Consider the following 24,623-nt stretch of genomic DNA (forward strand, 5'->3'; position numbering starts at 1 on the left):
GTAACAAAATATGGAATTTAAGAGATATAAAGTTAAAATTAGAGCTGAAAACCTTCCAGAGTGGATTAAGATCAAGATGTGACCAGGATGCTAAGTACATTAGTGGATTTAACTTTTTTTCTCACCTTGCTGAATCAGGTCCACTTAGATCTCATTTAAAACCTATATTAATAAGATTCTTTTCAAAAAAACAGAGTGACTGTTAATTCTCAGAATTGATCACATGATTTGATTGACATGACTTTTCTAAAACTATAATGACCACAGTGATAATCTTGTGACAGAAGCTAAAGAAATGACTTAGGAATATTTATTTTATTGCATTGAAAGATATGGTGGCAACATTATCAGGAAAGACAATGAGGAAAATACTTTTTTATTATAGTAATATATGAACGACCATCATTTCTGGTCATCAGGGGCTTTTTCCTTAGAGGTGGGGAGGATGGGTTATAATTTTAAGAGTCTTTGGTAAGATAAGTGGCAGTTGGAAGGCATTAGATTAAGCTTTATATTATTATTAAATATATAATTTTTCTTCTAGGTTAACTGGACTCCTGAGATTAACAAAGAGCACTTACTACAGGGTCTGCTTCCTGATGTACAAGTACCAACATCTGTAAAAGATATGCGCTATTGCCAGGTTTCATTCCAAGATGATCATGTGTCTTTGGAAAGTGCATTTACAGTAAGGTTTGTGGGCATATTATATTTTGAGGTATTTCAGAATTCAGCATATGGCCACAAAAGTGCTTTTCTCCAAAGCACACATGCCAAAGTTGGTTTTTTTTGTTTTTTTGTGGTACGCGGACCTCTCACTGTTGTGGCCTCTCCCATTGAGGAGCACAAGCTCCAGACGCGCAGGCTCAGCGGCCATGGCTCACGGGCCCAGCCACTCCGCTGCATGTGGGACCTTCCCAGGCCGGGGCACGAACCCGTGTCCCCTGTATCGTCAGGCAGACTCTCAACCACTGCGCCACCAGGGAAGCCCCAAAGTTGTTTTTTAATATAGAAATTTTCACAATTTTTTGGAAATAGGTTGTCTTTGGAATAAAGCTTCACTGAAGATAGTGATTAATTCTTAATATCGTTACAAGCTTCTGCTTAATTGACCCTCTAGTATCTGTCAGAACTAGAACTTTTGATAAAGGAAAGCTCTCCTAGGACAAGCAACAGTGAAAACTCATGGAGAATGACGGACATGAAAAGTCCAAAAGATACAGTGTGATCAGTCAGTGTGTTGTTCAGAAGGAAGAATGCTTTCATTGGTTAGTGATGATTTTCAAAGCTGAGTCCACCTGATAGAAAAGGGGGAGATTTAAGTAGCTATATTGAAAACCTGTCCTTCACCCTGGCCTGTCAGTTCCTCGGCTGCCTCTTTTTTAATAACCTTTTTCACTTTTTTTTTTTTTTTTTTTTTTTTGGGTATCAGGGTACCCAGGCCGGGGCACGAACCCGTGTCCCCTGTATCGTCAGGCAGACTCTCAACCACTGCGCCACCAGGGAAGCCCCAAAGTTGTTTTTTAATATAGAAATTTTCACAATTTTTTGGAAATAGGTTGTCTTTGGAATAAAGCTTCACTGAAGATAGTGATTAATTCTTAATATCGTTACAAGCTTCTGCTTAATTGACCCTCTAGTATCTGTCAGAACTAGAACTTTTGATAAAGGAAAGCTCTCCTAGGACAAGCAACAGTGAAAACTCATGGAGAATGACGGACATGAAAAGTCCAAAAGATACAGTGTGATCAGTCAGTGTGTTGTTCAGAAGGAAGAATGCTTTCATTGGTTAGTGATGATTTTCAAAGCTGAGTCCACCTGATAGAAAAGGGGGAGATTTAAGTAGCTATATTGAAAACCTGTCCTTCACCCTGGCCTGTCAGTTCCTCGGCTGCCTCTTTTTTAATAACCTTTTTCCCTTTTTTTTTTTTTTTTTTTTTTTTGCGGTATGCGGGCCTCTCTCTGTTGTGGCCTCTCCCGTTGCGGAGCACAGGCTCTGGACGCGCAGGCTCAGCAGTCATGGCTCACTGGGCCCAGCCGCTCCGCGGCATGTGGGATCTTCCCGGACCAGGGCACAAACCCGTGTCCCCTGCATCGGCAGGCGGACTCTCAACCACTGCACCACCAGGGAAGCCCAACCCTTTTCACTTTAATTCCTCTACACATTTCCATACTATTCCAACACTTAGAATAGCTCCACGTTTGAGATAAAATTGTAAGATGTACAACTCTTCAGCCAGAGACAGATCTCTTGATGAGTCATTCTTACAGACCCATCTGTTTTCTTTCTCAGTGCTCTCATGGCATAAATTCCTTTTAATCCAGCATAGCTAACTGTGATCTAACACATGTGTATTTTTTTTTTTTTTTTTCAGTATTCTCTACTCTCTTTGCAAGCTATCTTTTCTCTCTTTCCTTTTGGGTTAATAGTTACGTTATATAAATGGAGGTATTTAGAGGGGTGTTACTTTAAGTTTTAGAAAATGAGTGTTGTATTTGTTACTCTTTAGCATATTTAAACTAATTTTTTACTACAATTAATGGTGCAAGTAAGGCCTTTAACTTGTTAATCAATTGCAGACCACTTCCTGATGAACCTAAACATCTAAAATGTGAATTAAAAGGAGGAAAAACTGTACAGATGGGCCAAGAGCTTCAAGGAGAAATAGGTTAGTATGGCCTGCTTTCTTTCTTTAAAACACTTCTATAATATGTCCTTACGTTCATGTTTTGGCATACATAATCTGAAAGGAAAACTTGGGATTTATATACGGTTTATGGTTTAAATTCCATTGTTGGAAAGATTGAAGCATTTTCCCTGTCTTTGCCTATGCTGACCTAACTGTGAAATCAGTTTGGCAAAAATGGTTTGTTGAAAAGAATGTTGACTTTTGTTAGAAATGATAATAGTTAATATTAAGAGTGAAAAGTAAATATATTAGTGAGTTCATATGTATCCTGTATTTTTCTTATATCTAGAATATTACATAATACTAAATTATTTCCTTCAAATGTTCATGGTAAAAAACTTGATTAACATCAGCATCATGTTAAATATGTAAATATAAGTGTACTTATGTATATTCTTATTACTTTTATAGTGACTATAAAAGAAGTGATTATAATTACTTTTTACCAAAAAAATACACAAGAACAAAGTTAGAATGAGTTTCTAAGTATAATTTTAATTAAGTGTATAAGTGTGTTTATGGATATTTGTATATTTTATTGATACTTTAAAATTAAACTTCCTCCCCCTTTTATAGTTATAATAGTTACAGATCAGTATGGAAATCAGATTCAAGCATTTTCACCAAGTTCTCTATCTTCCTTGGGAATTGCTGGGATTGGACTTGATAGCTCACATTTGAAAACTACTTTTCAGGTATGGCTGTTTTCCATAACAGTTGGCTTATTCCATTCAGTTTATATATAACAAAAAGTTTGGGAAAAACAAAAATAAGAGAGACTTGATTTCAGTGTTCACAGTGAAAAATTATAAAAGGCATTAAAATAAGTTTTATAATGAAAAATTTTGAACATATGCAAAAATAGAATAAATAGTATAATTAATTCCCATGATCCCATCGGTCAGCTTCAACATTCATCACTTCCCGCTTATCTATCACTTTGAAGCAAACTCCATACATCATATCATTTCATCCTTAAATATTTTGATATGTGTATAAAGATAGTTTTTCATGTAGCTATTTGAGTAAAATTTCTTGGTGCTCGGTCCCTGCATTAAATAGAATGCCTGGGAGAAAACTAGTGGTGAAAGTTTGCAGCTGTGCAGTTAATTGAGATTAGCTTGAAAAATAAGAACCCTGGTGGAATTATTTCAGTTTAAAACAAGCAAGGAAACACAATGTATTCTTCTTGGAGAGATTAAAGGCAGTTTTCGAGAAAAGATATTGGAGTTGAGCCTTCAAGGAACCTACCAGGCTCTAGTAGGTCAAAAAGAAGGAATTCTAAGGCCAAGTAAAGTTGAATCCATTTAGGGCATTTAATGGTTTTCAAAACTCTTCTTCCTTTTGGAGCCTCCATTATACCTTTTACCCGACAGAATGATCATAATAGCCTCCTTGTTGCCCCTCCCACCTAGAATTTCTGTTTCCACTAATCTGCTGGGCTATTATTTTCTAGTTTTCAGAACACCACTTTCACTATATCTTAGCACTGCTGAGGAACTTTTAATGGTGTTTTGTTTACTGTAAAATATAAGGTTTCATCTTTGACTTTCAGGTTCTTCTCTTGTCTAGCTTCACTCTCTGTGTAGATGAAGTCAGATAACTGCTGTTATACATGAACTATCTCTGCTTCCTGTCGCCTTATGCACAGGCTCCCATCCTCTTTCACTAATTATTCCTAAATTGTAACCTATCTTCCTACATCTTGTTTTCCCTGTCAATTAGATTCCCATCAGCATATAGACATGCTATAATAAAAAAACGCTCACAGCTTCCTTGTACGGCCCTCTTTCTCTCCTCCTTTTTACAGTACAGCTCCTTGGAAGAGTTGTGTGTACTCTCTGTTTTCACATTCTTCACCATCATTCCCAGGCAAGCCACTGTCACTGTTTTTCTGCCCTGTGCCACCTGACCAAATCTAGTGTCAGTTTTCAGTTCCCATCTTATGCCACCTATCAGCATTTTATACTATAGACTCCATCTCCTTAGGGTGACCTAAAGTACTCCATAGTATTCCACTGCAGCACACGTATCTCCTCCCATGGCTCATTCTCCAGTCAAATTGACTTTCTTTGTTTCTGCTGTCATTTTATAACTGATGTATACTATCTTGACTCACTTTCAGAACAATAGGAGTCTACCCCTAGTTTCTACAGAAAAAAGGGAGACTTTTTTTAAACCAAAGTTGTTTTTAAAAAGCACTATTTTTAAAGTTTTTTTTTTTTTTTAATAAAAAAACGGGCTTCCCTGGTGGCGCAGTGGTTGAGAATCTGCCTGCCGATGCAGGGGACATGGGTTTGTGCCCCGGTCCGGGAAGATCCCACATGCCGCAAAAAAATTATGTTTCTTAAAATCATTTCCACATCTTCATAAGATGTACTGCTCTTCTGAAGTACATTCCCTTGATAATATCAACATTAGACCTTAGAGAGTGCCTTTCAGAATTTTGTGTTTAATTCTATTTATACTCATCTACAATTTGTTAATGTGCATGCAAATTTTATTTTTAAGATATGAGGTAAAACCAGAATAACTTTCAAGATTACTTAAGACATCACCTCTTCAAAAGGGCATTTGGTGTTTCACTATTAAATGTGGGATTCTATAGACTTCACGTATTTTGAACTTTTCAATGTGTTGTACTAATGAATGCTTAATTTGTTTTCCAAATAATGAAAAAACTCCCCTGCACTCAGTGGGCTTTTGGGGGAGATTAATTTTTATTGTTTTTCAATGTCTTTTTACAGAAAATGTTCTACAAACAGTTGTTTCAGATCATAAAACATGACATTTTAACTCTGATTTTTAAAATCTGCTGGAATATATTTGTACTTAATGGAAATTTAAGATGATGAAATCATTAAGGGTCACTATTAAAATGTGAACACTACAGTGCTCATGCCAGTATGGAATCAGTTTATCTACTTCAGTCACTTGGCAAAGATTATAGGCTAGTGTCATTGATTCCCATTAACAGATGTTGGGCATTCTAAGTACCAGCGATGGGGTTGTGACAAGTCAAAGCCCCTGCCTTCTTGGAGATTACCTTGTAATGGGAGAGCATATAACAGGTAGGAAATGAGTGACAGGAAGAAAATTAAAGTGGGCTGTGGGAATAGGGCACCATCATATAGGGTAGTCACAGAAAACCCCTCTGGTTAAGGTATTCTGTGAGCAAAAACCTGAAGAAAAGCCATGTAGGTAAAAAAAATGTTGCAGTCATGGGGAAAGAGCGAGTGCAAAGGGTGTTGGGCAAGCACATTGCATGGCTGTTTGGGGAGCAAAAAGGAGACAATGCAAGTGTAAATAAGAGGGAAATTAGGAAAATATCAGGAAAAAGGACATAGCTTGAACCTTTTAGATTTCTCCCTCACAAAAAAGAATTTCAGTTTCTCCTCTCAAGGAGATGAAATTCAAGGAACTCCAGTATTGGCATATGTGTAAGTTACTTGCTGTTGTTATACCAGAAGCACATCTGTATGCACATAGGTGGTGACAACATTTTCTTTCATTTTTCTGAAAACTAAACATTATCTCCCTGTTTCTTTTCAATGTGCTTTTCCTCATTAGGAAAATACACAAAGTATAAGTGTGAGAGGCATCAAATTTATTCCAGGTCCCCCTGGAAATAAGGATCTTTGTTTTACGTGGCGTGAGTTTTCTGACTTTATTCGAGTGCAGCTAATTTCTGGGCCACCAGCTAAACTTCTCCTTGTAGACTGGCCAGAGTTAAAGGAGGTAAGTACCTTCCTGCCTTGATTGACAGAATTTAATATCACATGACTTATTGCTTCAAAATGTCAGTAGATCAGAATAGTTACATTTTGTTGTTGGAGTAATAACAGTAGCAATAGTAATAACAAAAGGACAAAGTAATATGAATTTTAATACTTCATTATTTAACTCATCACTGTGCCCTCATTTGTTTAAAAAAGTGTAATACTTCAAATTCTAAGTACTTTATTATAATAGAAATTTTAAAATATGCATAAAAGTAAAGTATAATGAACCCCCAGTTTCAACAGTTACTGATTTTTGCCCAGTTTTATTTCATTGTTCTCTCTCACTGACTTACTAAAAAAATGTTTTTGCTGGAATTTTTAAAAGCATACCAGATATCAAGTCATTCATTATATCCATAAAAACTTTAGTTTGCCTTCGTATGCAAATAGTTAAATCTTTTTTTTTTAACATCTTTATTGGAGTATAATTGCTTTACCATGGTGTGTTAGTTTCTGCTTTATAACAGAGTGAATCAGCTATACGTATATATACATCCCCATATCTCTTCCCTCTTCCGTCTCCCTCCCACCCTCCCTATCCCACCCCTTAGGTGGTCACAAAGCACTGAGCTGATCTCCCTGTGCTATGCGGCTGCTTCCCACTAGCTATCTGTTTTACATTTGGTAATATGTGTAAGTCCATGCCACTCTCTCACTTCATCCCAGCTTACTCTTCCCCATCCTCAGGTCCACTCTCTACGTCTGCTTCTTTATTCCTGTCCTGCCCCTAGCTTCTTCAGAACCTTTTTTTTTTTTTAGGCTGCATATATATGTATTAGCGTACGGTATTTGTTTTTCTCTTTCTGACTTACTTCATTCTGTATGACAGACTCTAGGTCCATCCACCTCACTACAACTAACTCAGTTTCGTTTCCTTTTATGGCTGAGTAATATTCCATTGTGTATATGTGCCACATCTTCTTTATCCATCTGTCGATGGACACTTAGATTGCTTCCATGTCCTGGCTATTGTAAATAGAGCTGGAATGAACATTGTGGGACATGACTCTTTTTGAATTAAATACTAATCACTAATACTTCAATACTAATTTTGCAAATGTCTATCAAATCTGTTACCTTTCAGTTTTCAATCAATTTTTAGAATTCTCATTTTAAAATGTTCACATTCTGGTGTTCACTTATGGTGTGGCAGGGCCTTATCTGTTGGTATGAAAGCTTATTTTTTTCTAATGGGAAATCATCTCACATGACCGTGGTAGTAAATGAAATTATCCTGTAAAGGAACTGATCATGTAAGAAAAGCTTACATATCTGCGCCCTAGTTTGAGATTGCCCTTTTTTGATTTGTGAGTTTAAAAAAACAGATAAACTAGTGTATGAATGTGCTTTAAAAACAATTTTTTTGTAATACTGTGTTGACTGAAGGATTTCACTGAAAAGCGAGTGTACTTATTTTTTATCTGGAAGCACATATATTGCATAAATCAATACATTCTTTGTGCCTAATGATGTCAGTAAAGGATTTGTTGACTGCCTATATCATGAAATAATTGTGTCCATTTGAGGTGGAAAAAATCTTTACATGTTCATGTTTTTATATGATTTTGTAGGAGGGGAATATAAAAAATGACAGCTTGCTAACTCAAAAACTTATTACAAGATTTATTTGCAGATACCATTGAAATCCAACAGTTTTAAAAATAAAACCTAAAACGAATTTCTCATTCTGTTAAGAGATACATTATATGTAGGTAAGCTTGAAAACATAGTCATTGAATATGTGGTTTTCCTAGAATTTCCTAATTTAATTTTTGACCTACCGTGCCCCTACAGGATCTTTAATAGAAAAGGGGAACTGATTTAACACCTAAGCATGATAAATAGAAAAAAATATATTAAATATACACATATATTCTCTCATTTAATCTTCAGCAACATTATGATGTATTATCATTCTTTATAAATAGGAAACAAATTCTGAAATATTACATTACATGACAATATTAAAAAGTGGCAAAGGGCAGATTTGTATTCATGAACATTTGATTTTGGATATTTGCTTTTCCCACTACTACCCAGAAAAATGTTCAACTAAAAGCTTTTGCTACAAGTCATTTACTGAAAGATATTCTTTAAAAGTAGTTACTATTTGATGGATAGACAATTACATAATTAGGAATAAAGACCCTGTAGTATTTACATTTGGAAACATCAGCACTTTTTATATATTCAAGCTTTTTATAAACTTTTTCAGATAAAATACAGTCTATCCATGAAAATCTTTTGGTAGTCAAGCATTTAAACTAAACCAGCTTCAAGGGTATCTTTAAAAAAAAAAAAAAGGTCTAGCCCTAACACATTATTAATTTTTCTCCCACTTTTAGCAACCTCCTAACGTAATTTGGTAAACAACTTCCTCAAGTAAGGTGAGGGGTGGAGGAAGCGGAGGGAACATTATTAGTAGGAGAGAGATGATGAGTCAGCTTTCCTTTTTTGCTAGTTATATCTTTCCTATCTTTTTTTTTTTTTTAACTTTTAAAATCTGACACAGAGGATTGGACTTTGACAGGTTTCTTGCTTGACAATGTGTTTTCCTTTGACATATCCAGTATTAATAGGTTGGCACACAAATTCGCAGAGTTACACAGGCCTTACATGAAGTAATGGAAAAGCAAGAAACGTCTTAAGCCAACAAGACAGTGTAGATTATCAGTGACTAGTCCTGTTTAACCAAGAGCTGGAAAGCTGTGCATTATTGCTTCGTGTAGACTGGCAGAGTGCTGACAATTGATGGAGGAGTTAAACTGTAGATGACAGTGCTAAAGATGAGAACCTAAGATAAGCTTCTGTTTCCAAGGAAGTCCTTCTAATATGTAATTTTTAGAATTCTTCACTGGCTCTAGAAGCCAGTAATGTCAAATGATATTTTCCCGTTTATCAAATTTTCAGTCATTTCTATAAGAAGAGGATCATTTGTGACAACATAATTGAATTTCAGAAGTTTATTTTAATCGATGAAAGGAGCTATTTGTGAATAAAACAGATACATTAAGTGATTGTTTCACTTAAATAGTAATCATATTGTTTGGCATATATGTTTTAGTGCTTCTTAAAATTATTATATCTGTTTTAGTCCATTCCAGTGATTAACGGAAGAGAATTACAGAATCCTCTCATTGTTCAACTTTGTGATCAGTGGGATAATCCAGCACTTGTGCCACAGGTTAAAATAAGCCTTATAAAAGCTAACAATTTAAAGGTAAGTTTTAAACATTCTTAAATATTTTCACTTACTTAAAATTCTGGCTTTCATCCTCAGGATTATGTCTTTAGGTGTCACATTTCTTTTTTTAAAAAAAAATAGTCTTATATAATCTTCATTATTGCTTAGTTTAAGTTAACCTAAAATTTTTTAATAGTTTGAGGAAGTATAGTTTATATCTTGCAAACAGTGTAACAAGGAGCAACATTCTGCAGTTATGTCTAAGTGTTTATTACACAATATTAATAATATTTGGATCTCAGATTAAGAATACATAATGCTGACAAAGGTGAATGATGGCAGATACAATGACCTGCAGTATGGGTTATGAAATGGTATTATTGGGGAAACTTACAAGCCCTAAGGGTGAAGGAAAAGAGTCATGCGAGTAGCTGTACTCCACCTACCTTTTGGAGAGCTACCAGGGCCTGGGCATAGCTGTTAGACCTATACTGGCTTGTGTTCTAGGGAATTCGGCAAGCATGAACATGACCTCGTAATGTTTGGGCACAGACATAGTGCTTGGATACCGGGAGTCCAAGATTAGGTACCAAGTGTTTACATTAGTATTGGCGTAACCAGGATGTAGGGGGGACTTTGGGTGCCTGGCACAAAGTTTATGCCCTCCTGCAAGGGGTAAGGGAAGAAGCTGCCAGTCCCTTGCAAAGTTATATTTTCACAAGTCTCTCCTGTTGGTTTAAGGGAATTCATTTGTCCCAGCCAGGTTGTTGCCTGGCAACACAGAAGCGAGTTCTTGGAGTTATATTTAGCCAGGCTTGAGTATCCCTCCACAAATTTTATAATTTTAGTGGATGCAAAAAGTTGGTATTATGTAAATACTCAGTTCACTTGAAATTAATCTATTAGTTCATTAAGAATCCCAGTGGGGATTTTGTAGGACTCAACAAGTTTATCTTAAAAGCTATACAGGAGGGAATTCCCTGGCAGTCCAGTGGTTGGGACTACATGCTTCCACTGCAGGGGGCACAGGTTCAATCCCTTGTTGGTGAACTAAGATCTTGCATGCCATGTGGGTGGCCAAAAGACAATAAACGAAAATAAATAAATAAATTAAAGCTATACAGGAGATTAAAGTGCCAAGAATGACTTGTGATCCACATGAACTTATTTTCAAAGTAAAGTGAAAAGGGTCAGAGGTCTTAGCCTGTCAAAAAAGACTACAATATTGCTGCTATATAGCCTGAAATAGAAGACTTACTTCTCTGGCTTAGCAACAAAGATTTAGGACCCAGATGGAAGAAAGACTTTGAGATAGGTTGAGAGAAGATGGATTGGAGGGTAAATGAGACAGGTACAGATATAGGGTTTTATTCTAGCAGTTCAGTTACTCTTTCTCACTTTTGTCTCACCAACTATTGCTTTTGTTTTTTTTTTTTTGTCTGCATGTACCATAATTACCTAATCTTCAGGTTCCGTTAAACAGAAATTTGGTATTAGGATTTAGGAGAGATTCTGATTTTCCTGCTTCTACAGTCTTCACATTTACTTTTGTTCTTTTTTTTTTTTATTTTTTTTTTATTTTTTTTTAAACATCTTTATTGGGGTATAATTGCTTTACAATGGTGTGTTAGTTTCTGCTTTATAACAAAGTGAATCAGCTATACATATACATATGATCCCATATGTCTTCCCTCTTGCTACTTTTGTTCTTAATGTTTGCTTCCAAGAGAGTTAAATAGTGATTATTTCCTACTGGTAATAAGAGTATGATCCTAGTTTTTTGGAGAAGCATCTGCAAAAGACTAAAAGACTCTTCTAACCAATGATTAGGAAATGTGGCCACTGATTCTTAATCACTTAAAAGTAAAAGCTTGGTTATCAATGCAAAAGTAGTATTGCAACAAAGATTTAAGAAGCACATCTGAGTAAATATTAAGAGAAAGATGAAGTAACTAACGATGGACATGGTATTATGCCTTGACTTGAAATTATGTACGTGTATTTATGTTTATTTTTCCTGCGCCGACTCTCACAACCCCCCGGTTTTGGAATATACCTTCAGTGTTTGTGTGACCAAACTTCACTTGATATATCAGCGTTATTGAAACTGAACATTGAATTCTGCAACTTAATAATTGAAATACACAAAATTCTAGTTTAATTGAGTTTGAGTGATTATTATCCTTTGGATTATGTGATTACGTATTATATCATTTCAACTAGTTCAAATTAGACAATTTTAGATTTTAGACTGTGTGCAAATGTAGCTTTTTAAATAGTAATAGAGGAAAAGAATTTGATTCCTAGAATTTTCTAATTAACCGTTTTGTTTTGTTTTTAGCTCACTCCTTCAAACCAACAGCATAAAACCGATGAAAGGGGCAGGGCTAATTTGGGAGTGTTCAGTGTTTATGCCCCTAGGTAAGAACTGAAAGTTTGATAGTTATTGGTATTATAGAGATTGATTTTTGTTATTACTTGATTAAGTTAAGAGTAGTAACTAGCCTTCTATTTAGTGATAGTCAGGAGTTGGAATGGAATAGGAGTAGAGAGGCTTCCTAAATGAGTTAAACTTTGTATAAATTGCCTCAGAATTTTTAGTTATAACTAATGAAATTTGAATCCCCTTCCCTCCTTCCCCTTTTTTCTTTTTAGAGGAGAACATATTATGCAGGTTAAAGCCATTTATAACAAGAATACCATAGAAGGACCTATAATTAAGTTAATGATTCTTCCAGACCCTGAAAAACCCATTCGTCTCAATGTTAAATATGACAAAGATGCTTCCTTTTTAGCAGGGGGTATTTTCACTGGTGAGTAATTCACAGTTTTAAAATAAATTTGTAGTATTAATTTGCTTCTTACATTAATGGAATAAATTATTTATCCTGGGTGTTCAGCATGATAAAAAAGCAAGCATGTTGTGGCTTTTCAAATAAGAAAGTACATTTGACTTAGCTATGTCTTCCCTCTCCCCTATATCCTACATTCCTTTAGTGGTCAAGAATGAACTAAAAGTTCATATATAAACTGATAGCTTAAGATAACCAGTTTGTGTTTGTTCATTCGCTGAATTGTGAGATTCTGCAAAAGAAGTATGAACTGCTAAATGGCAAAAATGTGGGGGTATGTTCTACTAAATACGTTGCACTGTTAAACCAGACAGAACCAGGACTGTTCAACTTAATTTGGATGGAAATGCATCACATCATAATTTATGATTAAAGATATTTCATAACAACAAACATTTACTGAACATCTGCTATGTCCATCCACTATGCTAGACTCCTAATTCCAGTAATGAACAAGACAGTTTTCAATGAGTTCAGTCTAATGTAGGAGACAGTCAAGCAAGTGATTTCAGTGTAATATGGCAGGAGCCAAGTCAATAGGAAATTGTATTTGCTTTGTATAGGTAATTTTCTTGAAGACTTTGGTTTTCTTGAGAGGATGAATTCCTGTTCATAGTTACAAGCAGTGAAAGAAGCAGACCAGAAATATTTAGATTGAAATAGTAACAATAATTTTAAATAATTATAGCCTTTGAAATCTGTTAGGGGAGATAAGACCTATTTTCTGTGATTAAAAACTGTAATAGGTGACAAGAGAATATTACAGGTGATAAATATAAGGAACTATTACAAGTAATAATAGTTTAGCTACTGTATGCTATTGAAAATCATAAAAGAAAGTAAACATTGTATTCTCAGACTACATAAAGCATATAGATTTGTAACCATTTGGCCTATTCTAGATTGCTGAGTATCTGTAGTCTAACCTTTTTCAAAAAAATTTTTTTATTGAAGTATAGTTGAATTACAATGTTGTGATAATTACTGCTGTACAGCAGAGTGAGTCAGTTATACATATAAATACATTCTTTTTCATGTTCTTTTCCATGATGGTTTATCACAGGATGTATTTTTTTAATGTCTTTATTGGAGTATAATTGCTTTACAATGTTGTGTTAGTTTCTGCTGTATAACGAAGTGAATCAGCTATACGTATACATATATCCCCATATCCCCTCCCTCTTGTGCTTCCCTCCCACTCTCCCTATCCCACCCCTCTAGGTGGTCACAAAGCACAGAGCTGACCTCCCTGTGCTATGCAGCTGCTTCCCACTAGCTATCTGTTTTACACTTGGTAGTGTGTATATGTCAGTGCTACTCTCTCACTTCATCCCAGCTTACCCTTCCCCCTCCCCGTGTCCTCAAGTTCATTCTCTGTGTCTGCGTCTTTATGCCTGTCCTGCCCCTAGGTTCATCAGAACCATTTTTTTCCTTTTTTTTAGATTCCATACATATGTGTTAGCATATAGTATTTGTTTTTCTGACTTACTTCACTCTGTATGACAGACTCTAGGTCCATCTACCTCACTACAAATAACTCAATTCTGTTTCTTTTTATGGCTGAGTAATATTCCATTGTATATGTGTGCCACATCTTCTTTATCCATTCATCTGTTGATGGACACTTGGGTTGCTTCCATGTCCTGGCTATTGTAAATACTGCTGCAATGAACATTGTGGTACCTGTCTCTTTTTGAATTATGGTTTTCTCAGGGTATATGCCCAATAGTATCACAGGATATTGAATATAGTTCCTTGTGCTACAAATAACACAGTCTAACCTTTTTGGTCTTGCTTGGCAGACTGTGAAAATAAGACAAAGGATTATTAATAGCAAAGATGTATTTTTTAGATTTCTGTGGGAGATTTAGCACTGGAGAGTTTACCTGTTATGATTAAGTTCTGTAGACAAATTGTTGGGGAAGGCTAATTAAAGAATAGTTTTATTTCTTCATTAGAACTTTATTATTAACACTTAAACAAGATGTATGCTTTAAGACATACAGTTATTTAGCCAAATCCACTGATTGAACTAGAAAGAAAATAATTTTTTAATGTTCATCATTACAGATTTTATGATTACTGTTATTTCTGAAGATGACAGTATCATTAAAAATATTAATCCAGCACGTATTTCCATGAAAATGTGGAAACTGTCAAACAGTGGGAACCGACCACCAGCAAATGTGAGTCATAGAAAGCATTTTAGAAATTAAAAGTAGCTCTTACATTTAACATAAAATTAAATGTAATTTAATATAAAAATGCAGTGTGTATATCCTGGAGAACTAGAAAGTAACCCATTCCATCACTTAGGATTTTTAAAAGATGCATCACAGTATGTTTCAGAATTAAGTCTAAAGAACAGTAGCACAAGGCAAAAAACTAAATATCACTAAGAGATAATACAGAAAGTGAGAGAAGGAGATGTGATTGATAGACTACAGAGTAAATTAAAGAAGGGGGTAGAGTGGAGAGAACAGTTTGAGAGTCCAAAGCCGTACAGTCCAATAGAAATATAATACCAGCCACACGTGATACTCAAATTCTGAATTCTGCTAGTAGCCACATTAAAAAATAAAAAGAAGTAAAATTAATTTTAATATAGTTTTAAACTAATATACAAAAAGTTACCATTTCACCATGAACTCAATATTTTAAAATTTAATTATGACATTTTACATTCTTGTATCTTTCCAAATCTTTGAAATTTGGTTTGTATTTTATGCTTACAACACCTCAATTTGGACCAGTCACATTTCAAGTGCTCAGTAGTCACATGTAGTTATTGGCTACCATACCAGACAGTGCCAATCTAAAATAAATATCAAATTGGAAACTGAACCAAGTCATATCAGGGGTCCTGATTTAATGACATCTTTCAGGATTTATGGTTCAGTTTAGTCATCTGTTTAGGAAACTAGCTTCCTTAATTTATACCATCAGTCCCATCAAGCTGCTATTACCTTAAAATTATGTCACCACCTTTAAGATCTGTTTTGTGCCCTTTAATGATTAATGGTATATCTTTCCATTGTGACTAATCTCACTTTTGTGTCATACATGCATGGTTAAGATACATACATGTAGGGTGTGTTTGTGTGTATTTATCAATCCAGATGTGATCTGGGTTCACACTTGGTGAAAGGAAAAAGAAATTTTTATCGTAAATACACTGTGTTTAATGTTTGTGATTTCTCCCTCTCCCCCTTCTTCCCTACTTTTCCTTCTAGGCAGAAATATTTAGTTGTAATAAAATAAAGGATAATGACAAGGAAGATGGCTGCTTCTACTTCAGGTATTTCTCAAATTGTTTCATATTTTAATGCATATTTTGTTATGAAGTTAATCAGCCTTGGCAACATTTGCCTGCTCAGCTAGGGAGAAATAATTTATGATTGAATAGAAAATGTTATTTTCTTAATTTTTGGTCAGGAAGTTTTTTGAGAAAATATTTTGTTTGCAAACTTTGTGAAACGGTTTGGGGAAAGATTGTTGTGATAGATATATTTGTTTTCAAAACCATCAAAAACATCAGAAGAATTCTGTTGTCAGAGCACTTTATATTTTATTATATAGGACATTTCTGTAATTCTAAACTTAAGATCTTATGAAGTAAAAAAGCTGAACTAGGTTTTTATTGTTTAACTATGTGACTTTGAGTGTCGCTTCTTTAGTCTGGACCTGTACTTTGAAATCTGAAAATGGTTTTGGAGAGATGGTGTCTAAGGTTTCTTTTATTTATTAAAAATGTTTCTTTCCTTTTAGACTAATAATTGCTTTATTTCTTTAAGTGTATAGTTTATTAAGCCATATAGAAAGCAAAAGGTACAAGTATAGATATAAATCATTGTTACAATAATACCAGCATTTACAATTACCTGTGTATTTACCTTTGTTGAGGTATTTATTTTTCCATGTGGCTTCAAGTTACTGTCTATTGTTCTTTCATTTTACCTTGTAGGACTCCCATGAACATTTCTTCCAGGCCAGGTGTAGTGGTAATGAACTCCCTTAGCTTTTGTTTATCTGAGAATGTCGCTGCACTGTGTGGCATGCAGGATCTTATTAGTTCCCTGACCAGGGATTGAACCCGTGCCCCCTGCAGTGGAGGTGCAGAGTCCTAACCACTGGACTGCAGGGAATTCCTATCTGAGAATGTCTTAATTTCTCCCTCACTTTTGAGAAACAGTTGCTGGATGTAGGATTCTTGGTTGACAGTTTCTTTCTTTTAGCACTTTGAAAACATTGGCCCACTGCCTCTGGCTTCCAAACTTACTGATGAGAAATCCCATCGTCTTATTGAGGATCCCTTGTATGTAATGATTTGCTCTTCTCTTGCTGCTCTTAATATTCTCTTTTTCTTTGTCCTTTGAAAGTTTGTAATAATGTGTCTTGGTGTGGGTCTCTGAGTTTATCTTACTTGGAATTCCTTGAGCATCTTGGATACTTATATTCATGTCTTTCATCAAACTAGGGAAGTTTCCAGCCATTCTTCAAACATGGTCTCTGCTCCCTTTTCCCTCTTTTCTCCTTGAACTCCCACAATGTGTATGTTGGTCCACTTGATAGCATCTCAGGTCCCTTAGGCTCTGTTCACTTTCCTTCAATCATTTTTCTTTCTGTTCCTCAGACTCTCATTTCCACTGTCTTATCTTCAAGTTTGCTAATTCTTCTACCTTCTCAAATCTGCCTTTGAATACCTGTAGTGAAATTTTCACTTCAGTTACTGTACTTTTCAGCTGCAGAATTTGTTTTTGGTTTCCTTTTAAGTTTTCTCTCTATTGATAAAGCCTGCGTGCAGCAACAAAGACCCAATGCAGCCAAAAAATGATAATAATAATTTTTAATTAAAAAGTTTAGCTATTACGTATTTCAAAAATGCTTGCCTTTTTTTAAAATTAGTTAATTTATTTTTGGGGGTCTTTGTTGCCGTGTGCAGGCTTTCTCTAGTTGCGGCTTGCAGGGGCTACTCTTCGTCACGGGGTGTGGGCTTCTCATCGCGGTGACTTCTCTTGTGGAGTATGGGCTCTAGGCCTGTGGGCTTCAGTAGTTGTGGCACGCGGGCTCAGTAGTTGTGGCTTATGGGCTCTAGAGCACAGGCTCAGTAGTTGTGGCACAGAGGTTTAGTTGCTCTGTGGCACGTGGGATCTTCCCGGACCAAGGATTGAACCCGTGTCCATCAGTTATACATATAAATACATTCTTTTTCATGTTCTTTTCCATGATGGTTTATCACAGGATGTATTTTTTTAATGTCTTTATTGGAGTATAATTGCTTTACAATGTTGTGTTAGTTTCTGCTGTATAACGAAGTGAATCAGCTATACGTATACATATATCCCCATATCCCCTCCCTCTTGTGCTTCCCTCCCACTCTCCCTATCCCACCCCTCTAGGTGGTCACAAAGCACAGAGCTGACCTCCCTGTGCTATGCAGCTGCTTCCCACTAGCTATCTGTTTTACACTTGGTAGTGTGTATATGTCAGTGCTACTCTCTCACTTCATCCCAGCTTACCCTTCCCCCTCCCCGTGTCCTCAAGTTCATTCTCTGTGTCTGCGTCTTTATGCCTGTCCTGCCCCTAGGTTCATCAGAACCATTTTTTTCCTTTTTTTTAGATTCCATACATATGTGTTAGCATATAGTATTTGTTTTTCTGACTTACTTCACTCTGTATGACAGACTCTAGGTCCATCTACCTCACTACAAATAACTCAATTCTGTTTCTTTTTATGGCTGAGTAATATTCCATTGTATATGTGTGCCACATCTTCTTTATCCATTCATCTGTTGATGGACACTTGGGTTGCTTCCATGTCCTGGCTATTGTAAATACTGCTGCAATGAACATTGTGGTACCTGTCTCTTTTTGAATTATGGTTTTCTCAGGGTATATGCCCAATAGTATCACAGGATATTGAATATAGTTCCTTGTGCTACAAATAACACAGTCTAACCTTTTTGGTCTTGCTTGGCAGACTGTGAAAATAAGACAAAGGATTATTAATAGCAAAGATGTATTTTTTAGATTTCTGTGGGAGATTTAGCACTGGAGAGTTTACCTGTTATGATTAAGTTCTGTAGACAAATTGTTGGGGAAGGCTAATTAAAGAATAGTTTTATTTCTTCATTAGAACTTTATTATTAACACTTAAACAAGATGTATGCTTTAAGACATACAGTTATTTAGCCAAATCCACTGATTGAACTAGAAAGAAAATAATTTTTTAATGTTCATCATTACAGATTTTATGATTACTGTTATTTCTGAAGATGACAGTATCATTAAAAATATTAATCCAGCACGTATTTCCATGAAAATGTGGAAACTGTCAAACAGTGGGAACCGACCACCAGCAAATGTGAGTCATAGAAAGCATTTTAGAAATTAAAAGTAGCTCTTACATTTAACATAAAATTAAATGTAATTTAATATAAAAATGCAGTGTGTATATCCTGGAGAACTAGAAAGTAACCCATTCCATCACTTAGGATTTTTAAAAGATGCATCACAGTATGTTTCAGAATTAAGTCTAAAGAACAGTAGCACAAGGCAAAAAACTAAATATCACTAAGAGATAATACAGAAAGTGAGAGAAGGAGATGTGATTGATAGACTACAGAGTAAATTAAAGAAGGGGGTAGAGTGGAGAGAACAGTTTGAGAGTCCAAAGCCGTACAGTCCAATAGAAATATAATACCAGCCACACATGATACTCAAATTCTGAATTCTGCTAGTAGCCACATTAAAAAATAAAAAGAAGTAAAATTAATTTTAATATAGTTTTAAACTAATATACAAAAAGTTACCATTTCACCATGAACTCAATATTTTAAAATTTAATTATGACATTTTACATTCTTGTATCTTTCCAAATCTTTGAAATTTGGTTTGTATTTTATGCTTACAACACCTCAATTTGGACCAGTCACATTTCAAGTGCTCAGTAGTCACATGTAGTTATTGGCTACCATACCAGACAGTGCCAATCTAAAATAAATATCAAATTGGAAACTGAACCAAGTCATATCAGGGGTCCTGATTTAATGACATCTTTCAGGATTTATGGTTCAGTTTAGTCATCTGTTTAGGAAACTAGCTTCCTTAATTTATACCATCAGTCCCATCAAGCTGCTATTACCTTAAAATTATGTCACCACCTTTAAGATCTGTTTTGTGCCCTTTAATGATTAATGGTATATCTTTCCATTGTGACTAATCTCACTTTTGTGTCATACATGCATGGTTAAGATACATACATGTAGGGTGTGTTTGTGTGTATTTATCAATCCAGATGTGATCTGGGTTCACACTTGGTGAAAGGAAAAAGAAATTTTTATCGTAAATACACTGTGTTTAATGTTTGTGATTTCTCCCTCTCCCCCTTCTTCCCTACTTTTCCTTCTAGGCAGAAATATTTAGTTGTAATAAAATAAAGGATAATGACAAGGAAGATGGCTGCTTCTACTTCAGGTATTTCTCAAATTGTTTCATATTTTAATGCATATTTTGTTATGAAGTTAATCAGCCTTGGCAACATTTGCCTGCTCAGCTAGGGAGAAATAATTTATGATTGAATAGAAAATGTTATTTTCTTAATTTTTGGTCAGGAAGTTTTTTGAGAAAATATTTTGTTTGCAAACTTTGTGAAACGGTTTGGGGAAAGATTGTTGTGATAGATATATTTGTTTTCAAAACCATCAAAAACATCAGAAGAATTCTGTTGTCAGAGCACTTTATATTTTATTATATAGGACATTTCTGTAATTCTAAACTTAAGATCTTATGAAGTAAAAAAGCTGAACTAGGTTTTTATTGTTTAACTATGTGACTTTGAGTGTCGCTTCTTTAGTCTGGACCTGTACTTTGAAATCTGAAAATGGTTTTGGAGAGATGGTGTCTAAGGTTTCTTTTATTTATTAAAAATGTTTCTTTCCTTTTAGACTAATAATTGCTTTATTTCTTTAAGTGTATAGTTTATTAAGCCATATAGAAAGCAAAAGGTACAAGTATAGATATAAATCATTGTTACAATAATACCAGCATTTACAATTACCTGTGTATTTACCTTTGTTGAGGTATTTATTTTTCCATGTGGCTTCAAGTTACTGTCTATTGTTCTTTCATTTTACCTTGTAGGACTCCCATGAACATTTCTTCCAGGCCAGGTGTAGTGGTAATGAACTCCCTTAGCTTTTGTTTATCTGAGAATGTCGCTGCACTGTGTGGCATGCAGGATCTTATTAGTTCCCTGACCAGGGATTGAACCCGTGCCCCCTGCAGTGGAGGTGCAGAGTCCTAACCACTGGACTGCAGGGAATTCCTATCTGAGAATGTCTTAATTTCTCCCTCACTTTTGAGAAACAGTTGCTGGATGTAGGATTCTTGGTTGACAGTTTCTTTCTTTTAGCACTTTGAAAACATTGGCCCACTGCCTCTGGCTTCCAAACTTACTGATGAGAAATCCCATCGTCTTATTGAGGATCCCTTGTATGTAATGATTTGCTCTTCTCTTGCTGCTCTTAATATTCTCTTTTTCTTTGTCCTTTGAAAGTTTGTAATAATGTGTCTTGGTGTGGGTCTCTGAGTTTATCTTACTTGGAATTCCTTGAGCATCTTGGATACTTATATTCATGTCTTTCATCAAACTAGGGAAGTTTCCAGCCATTCTTCAAACATGGTCTCTGCTCCCTTTTCCCTCTTTTCTCCTTGAACTCCCACAATGTGTATGTTGGTCCACTTGATAGCATCTCAGGTCCCTTAGGCTCTGTTCACTTTCCTTCAATCATTTTTCTTTCTGTTCCTCAGACTCTCATTTCCACTGTCTTATCTTCAAGTTTGCTAATTCTTCTACCTTCTCAAATCTGCCTTTGAATACCTGTAGTGAAATTTTCACTTCAGTTACTGTACTTTTCAGCTGCAGAATTTGTTTTTGGTTTCCTTTTAAGTTTTCTCTCTATTGATAAAGCCTGCGTGCAGCAACAAAGACCCAATGCAGCCAAAAAATGATAATAATAATTTTTAATTAAAAAGTTTAGCTATTACGTATTTCAAAAATGCTTGCCTTTTTTTAAAATTAGTTAATTTATTTTTGGGGGTCTTTGTTGCCGTGTGCAGGCTTTCTCTAGTTGCGGCTTGCAGGGGCTACTCTTCGTCACGGGGTGTGGGCTTCTCATCGCGGTGACTTCTCTTGTGGAGTATGGGCTCTAGGCCTGTGGGCTTCAGTAGTTGTGGCACGCGGGCTCAGTAGTTGTGGCTTATGGGCTCTAGAGCACAGGCTCAGTAGTTGTGGCACAGAGGTTTAGTTGCTCTGTGGCACGTGGGATCTTCCCGGACCAAGGATTGAACCCGTGTCCCCTGCATTGGCAGGTGGATTCTTAACCACTACACCACCAGGGAAGTCCAATGCTTGCTTTTTTTTTTTTTATAGAGAGATTATTTTATTTTGAAAATACAGCATAATTTACTTACCTATTCACATATTTTGGGCTAATTAGATTATTTCCATTTTCATTATTATAAATAACATTGAAATCAACATCTATAAACAACCCTTTTTAAAAAGTTCCTTAAGCTAGATCATTTCCTTAATTTCTCTTTCAGATTTTTCATCATTAGTGTGTAGGAATGCAAGAGATTTCTGTGCATTAATTTTGTATGCTGCTACTTTACCAAATTCATTGATTAGCTCTAGTAGTTCTCTGGTAGCATCTTTAGGATTCTCTATGTATAGTATCATGTCATCTGCAAATAGTGACAGTTTTACTTCTTCTTTTCTGATATGGATTCCTTTTATTTCTTTTTCTTCTCTGATTGCTGTGGCTAAAACTTCCTAAACTATGTTGAATAATAGTGGTGAGAGTGGGCAACCTTTCTTGTTCCTGATCCTATTGGAAGTGGTTTCAGTTTTTCACCATTGAGAATGATCCAGTGCTTGCTTTTTGAGTCTATATCTTACTGTTTTTTATTGATCCAACTATTCTTTGTTCCTTTCTTTTTTAAAAAAAAATTATTGTTTTTATTTTCATTTTCTTTTCCTCATTAACTTGGTGGTTATGCGATTTTTTACAATTTTCTAAGTGATTCTGTTTATTTTTTAAATTAATTAATTTAGGGATTACAACATGCATAGTTGACATATCAGTGTCTAAATGGCAATTTACATTTTGTACCCTCTTTTTGGTCAGTGCATGAATCTTAGAACACTTAAGTTCCATTTTCTCTCTCCCAACTTAACATGCCTTTGTTGTTGTGTATATTAAATCTTTCATGGCATTATTATTTTATATAATCAGTGTTCATTTAGACTTTAATTCATTTATCCTTTCTGTTAATCTTCAACTCAGGGCTTCCATCTGGGATCATTTTTCATCTGAGGAAGTTCCTTTAATATTTTCGAGTGCACAGCTGCTGGTGACAAATCATCTAATTTTTACCTAAAAATATATTCCATCTTCATGCTTGAAAGCTATTTTTCTGGACATGATTTTCTAGGTTGGCCGTTTCTTTCTTGCAGTACTTTCAAGCCATCCTTCACTGTCCCATCATTTCTGTTTAGAAGTTAACGATCAGTCTTAACTGTTTTTGAAAAGTTATCATTTACCCTCCTTTTTGGTTGCTTTGAATTTTGTTTTCAGCAGTTTTACTGTGATGTGCCTATGTTTGGATTTTTTTAAAGTTATCCTGTTTGGTTTTCATAGACTTTGATTTTGTGGTCTTTGTTCAGTTTTTTTAAATTGTCAGCCATTATTTCATCAGATACTGCTTCTGCCTCATTCTTTCCCTCTTCTCCTCCTTATACTCTTATTTACATGCACTTAGTCCTTATAGTATTCTCTCTCAACCTCTTTTCTCTATTTGCCATATTTTTGTCTTTCTTCATTCTAGATACTTTCTTCTCAGCTACCTTCAATTAACTAATCTCTCTCTGTTCAGTGGTATCTAATTGCTATTAAATTCATCTTTGAATTATCAATTTCTGTTTGGTATTTTTAGTTTTTTTTTAAAGGTCCGGTTCTCTGCTGGAATTTTCAGTCTTGTCTTTTATTACCTTGAGCAGTAATCAGTTTATTGAAATCTGTCTGTAGTTTGTTTTGGTCTGTTTTGATTGTCTCTTGTTTCTGTTGGCTTTCATTCTGATTCTCTTGCCTCTTCGTGTATCTATTTATTTTATTTTACCATACTTTTTATTTATGCATATTTATAGAAATAATTTGAAGTCTAAGATACTCTCTTTCTCTAGATGGAGTTTACATTTGCTTCTGTCTGTTGTCTGGGATAGACACTAGCAGTCTGTTATCATTTTGGTCCATTTTCAGAGATTGAGATAATTCTAAGCTCAGTTGCTTTTCCCTTGGGAGACTGTCTGCCTTAGGTCCACCTCTACTCCTAGGATATTCTCCCAGGAGTCAAGCAACCTTAAATATGAAACTGACTTCCCAGGGTCTCCGTGCTCTCTTGTATCCTGCTGAGTCACTTTTTTCACTTTTGCTTATTATCTCTTAAACATTTTCAAGCAGATGTCTTTTTTAATATGGTTACCTTCATCCAGAAGTGTTGGTCTGCCATTTGGGAGCAGAAGTCTTGTTTCATTCTTACTGGAACTCTATTAGGAATTATCCTCAGAGAAAAACACAACCTAGATAAAGGTTACATAATTTTCTCCAAGGTTGTGTGTATGTTATAGTGCAGAATTTCAATTCAGATGTGTGTTCACAGCCTTTGTTTACTACATTATGCCAATATTTTGAGAATATGAATGACATGGCAGAGCCAACTTAGAGGTCATGAACCACATTGCACGTATCAGACAAGGTATACCATAGACTGTCGTTTATATATTCATTGTGTTTGTGACCAAAATAGTCTAGTAAGTCTATCTCTTACTAGGTACTGAGCTCTTTATTGATAATTAAATCACAATAAATATATTCTATATATATAGTTATATATTTAGAATATATAAATGGAAAACAAAGCAACATAAAAAGATCAGCTGGGGGCTTCCCTGGTGGCGTAGTGGTTGAGAGTCCGCCTGCCGGTGCAGGGGACACGGGTTTGTGCCCCGGTCCGGGAGGATCCCACGTGCCGCAGAGCGGCTGGCCCGTGAGCC

General features: G+C 35.4%; 1 protein-coding gene across 1 annotated transcript in view; it reads left to right on the plus strand.

Moving 5' to 3' along the window:
• Positions 1-24,623, plus strand: part of SMCHD1 (structural maintenance of chromosomes flexible hinge domain containing 1) — a 133,499-nt gene that overhangs the window by 70,522 nt on the left and 38,354 nt on the right. Inside the window, exons 26-34 of the mRNA XM_024758934.1 lie at positions 545-693; positions 2,581-2,669; positions 3,267-3,385; positions 6,261-6,428; positions 9,567-9,692; positions 11,998-12,077; positions 12,312-12,469; positions 14,579-14,694; positions 15,742-15,806. Of these exons, the coding sequence (XP_024614702.1) occupies positions 545-693; positions 2,581-2,669; positions 3,267-3,385; positions 6,261-6,428; positions 9,567-9,692; positions 11,998-12,077; positions 12,312-12,469; positions 14,579-14,694; positions 15,742-15,806 (1,070 nt within the window). The remainder of the gene's footprint in view (positions 1-544; positions 694-2,580; positions 2,670-3,266; positions 3,386-6,260; positions 6,429-9,566; positions 9,693-11,997; positions 12,078-12,311; positions 12,470-14,578; positions 14,695-15,741; positions 15,807-24,623) is intronic.

This window comes from Neophocaena asiaeorientalis, unplaced genomic scaffold (assembly GCF_003031525.2).
Source record: "Neophocaena asiaeorientalis asiaeorientalis breed wild unplaced genomic scaffold, Neophocaena_asiaeorientalis_V1.1 scaffold669, whole genome shotgun sequence".
Taxonomy (NCBI): Eukaryota; Metazoa; Chordata; class Mammalia; order Artiodactyla; family Phocoenidae; genus Neophocaena; species Neophocaena asiaeorientalis.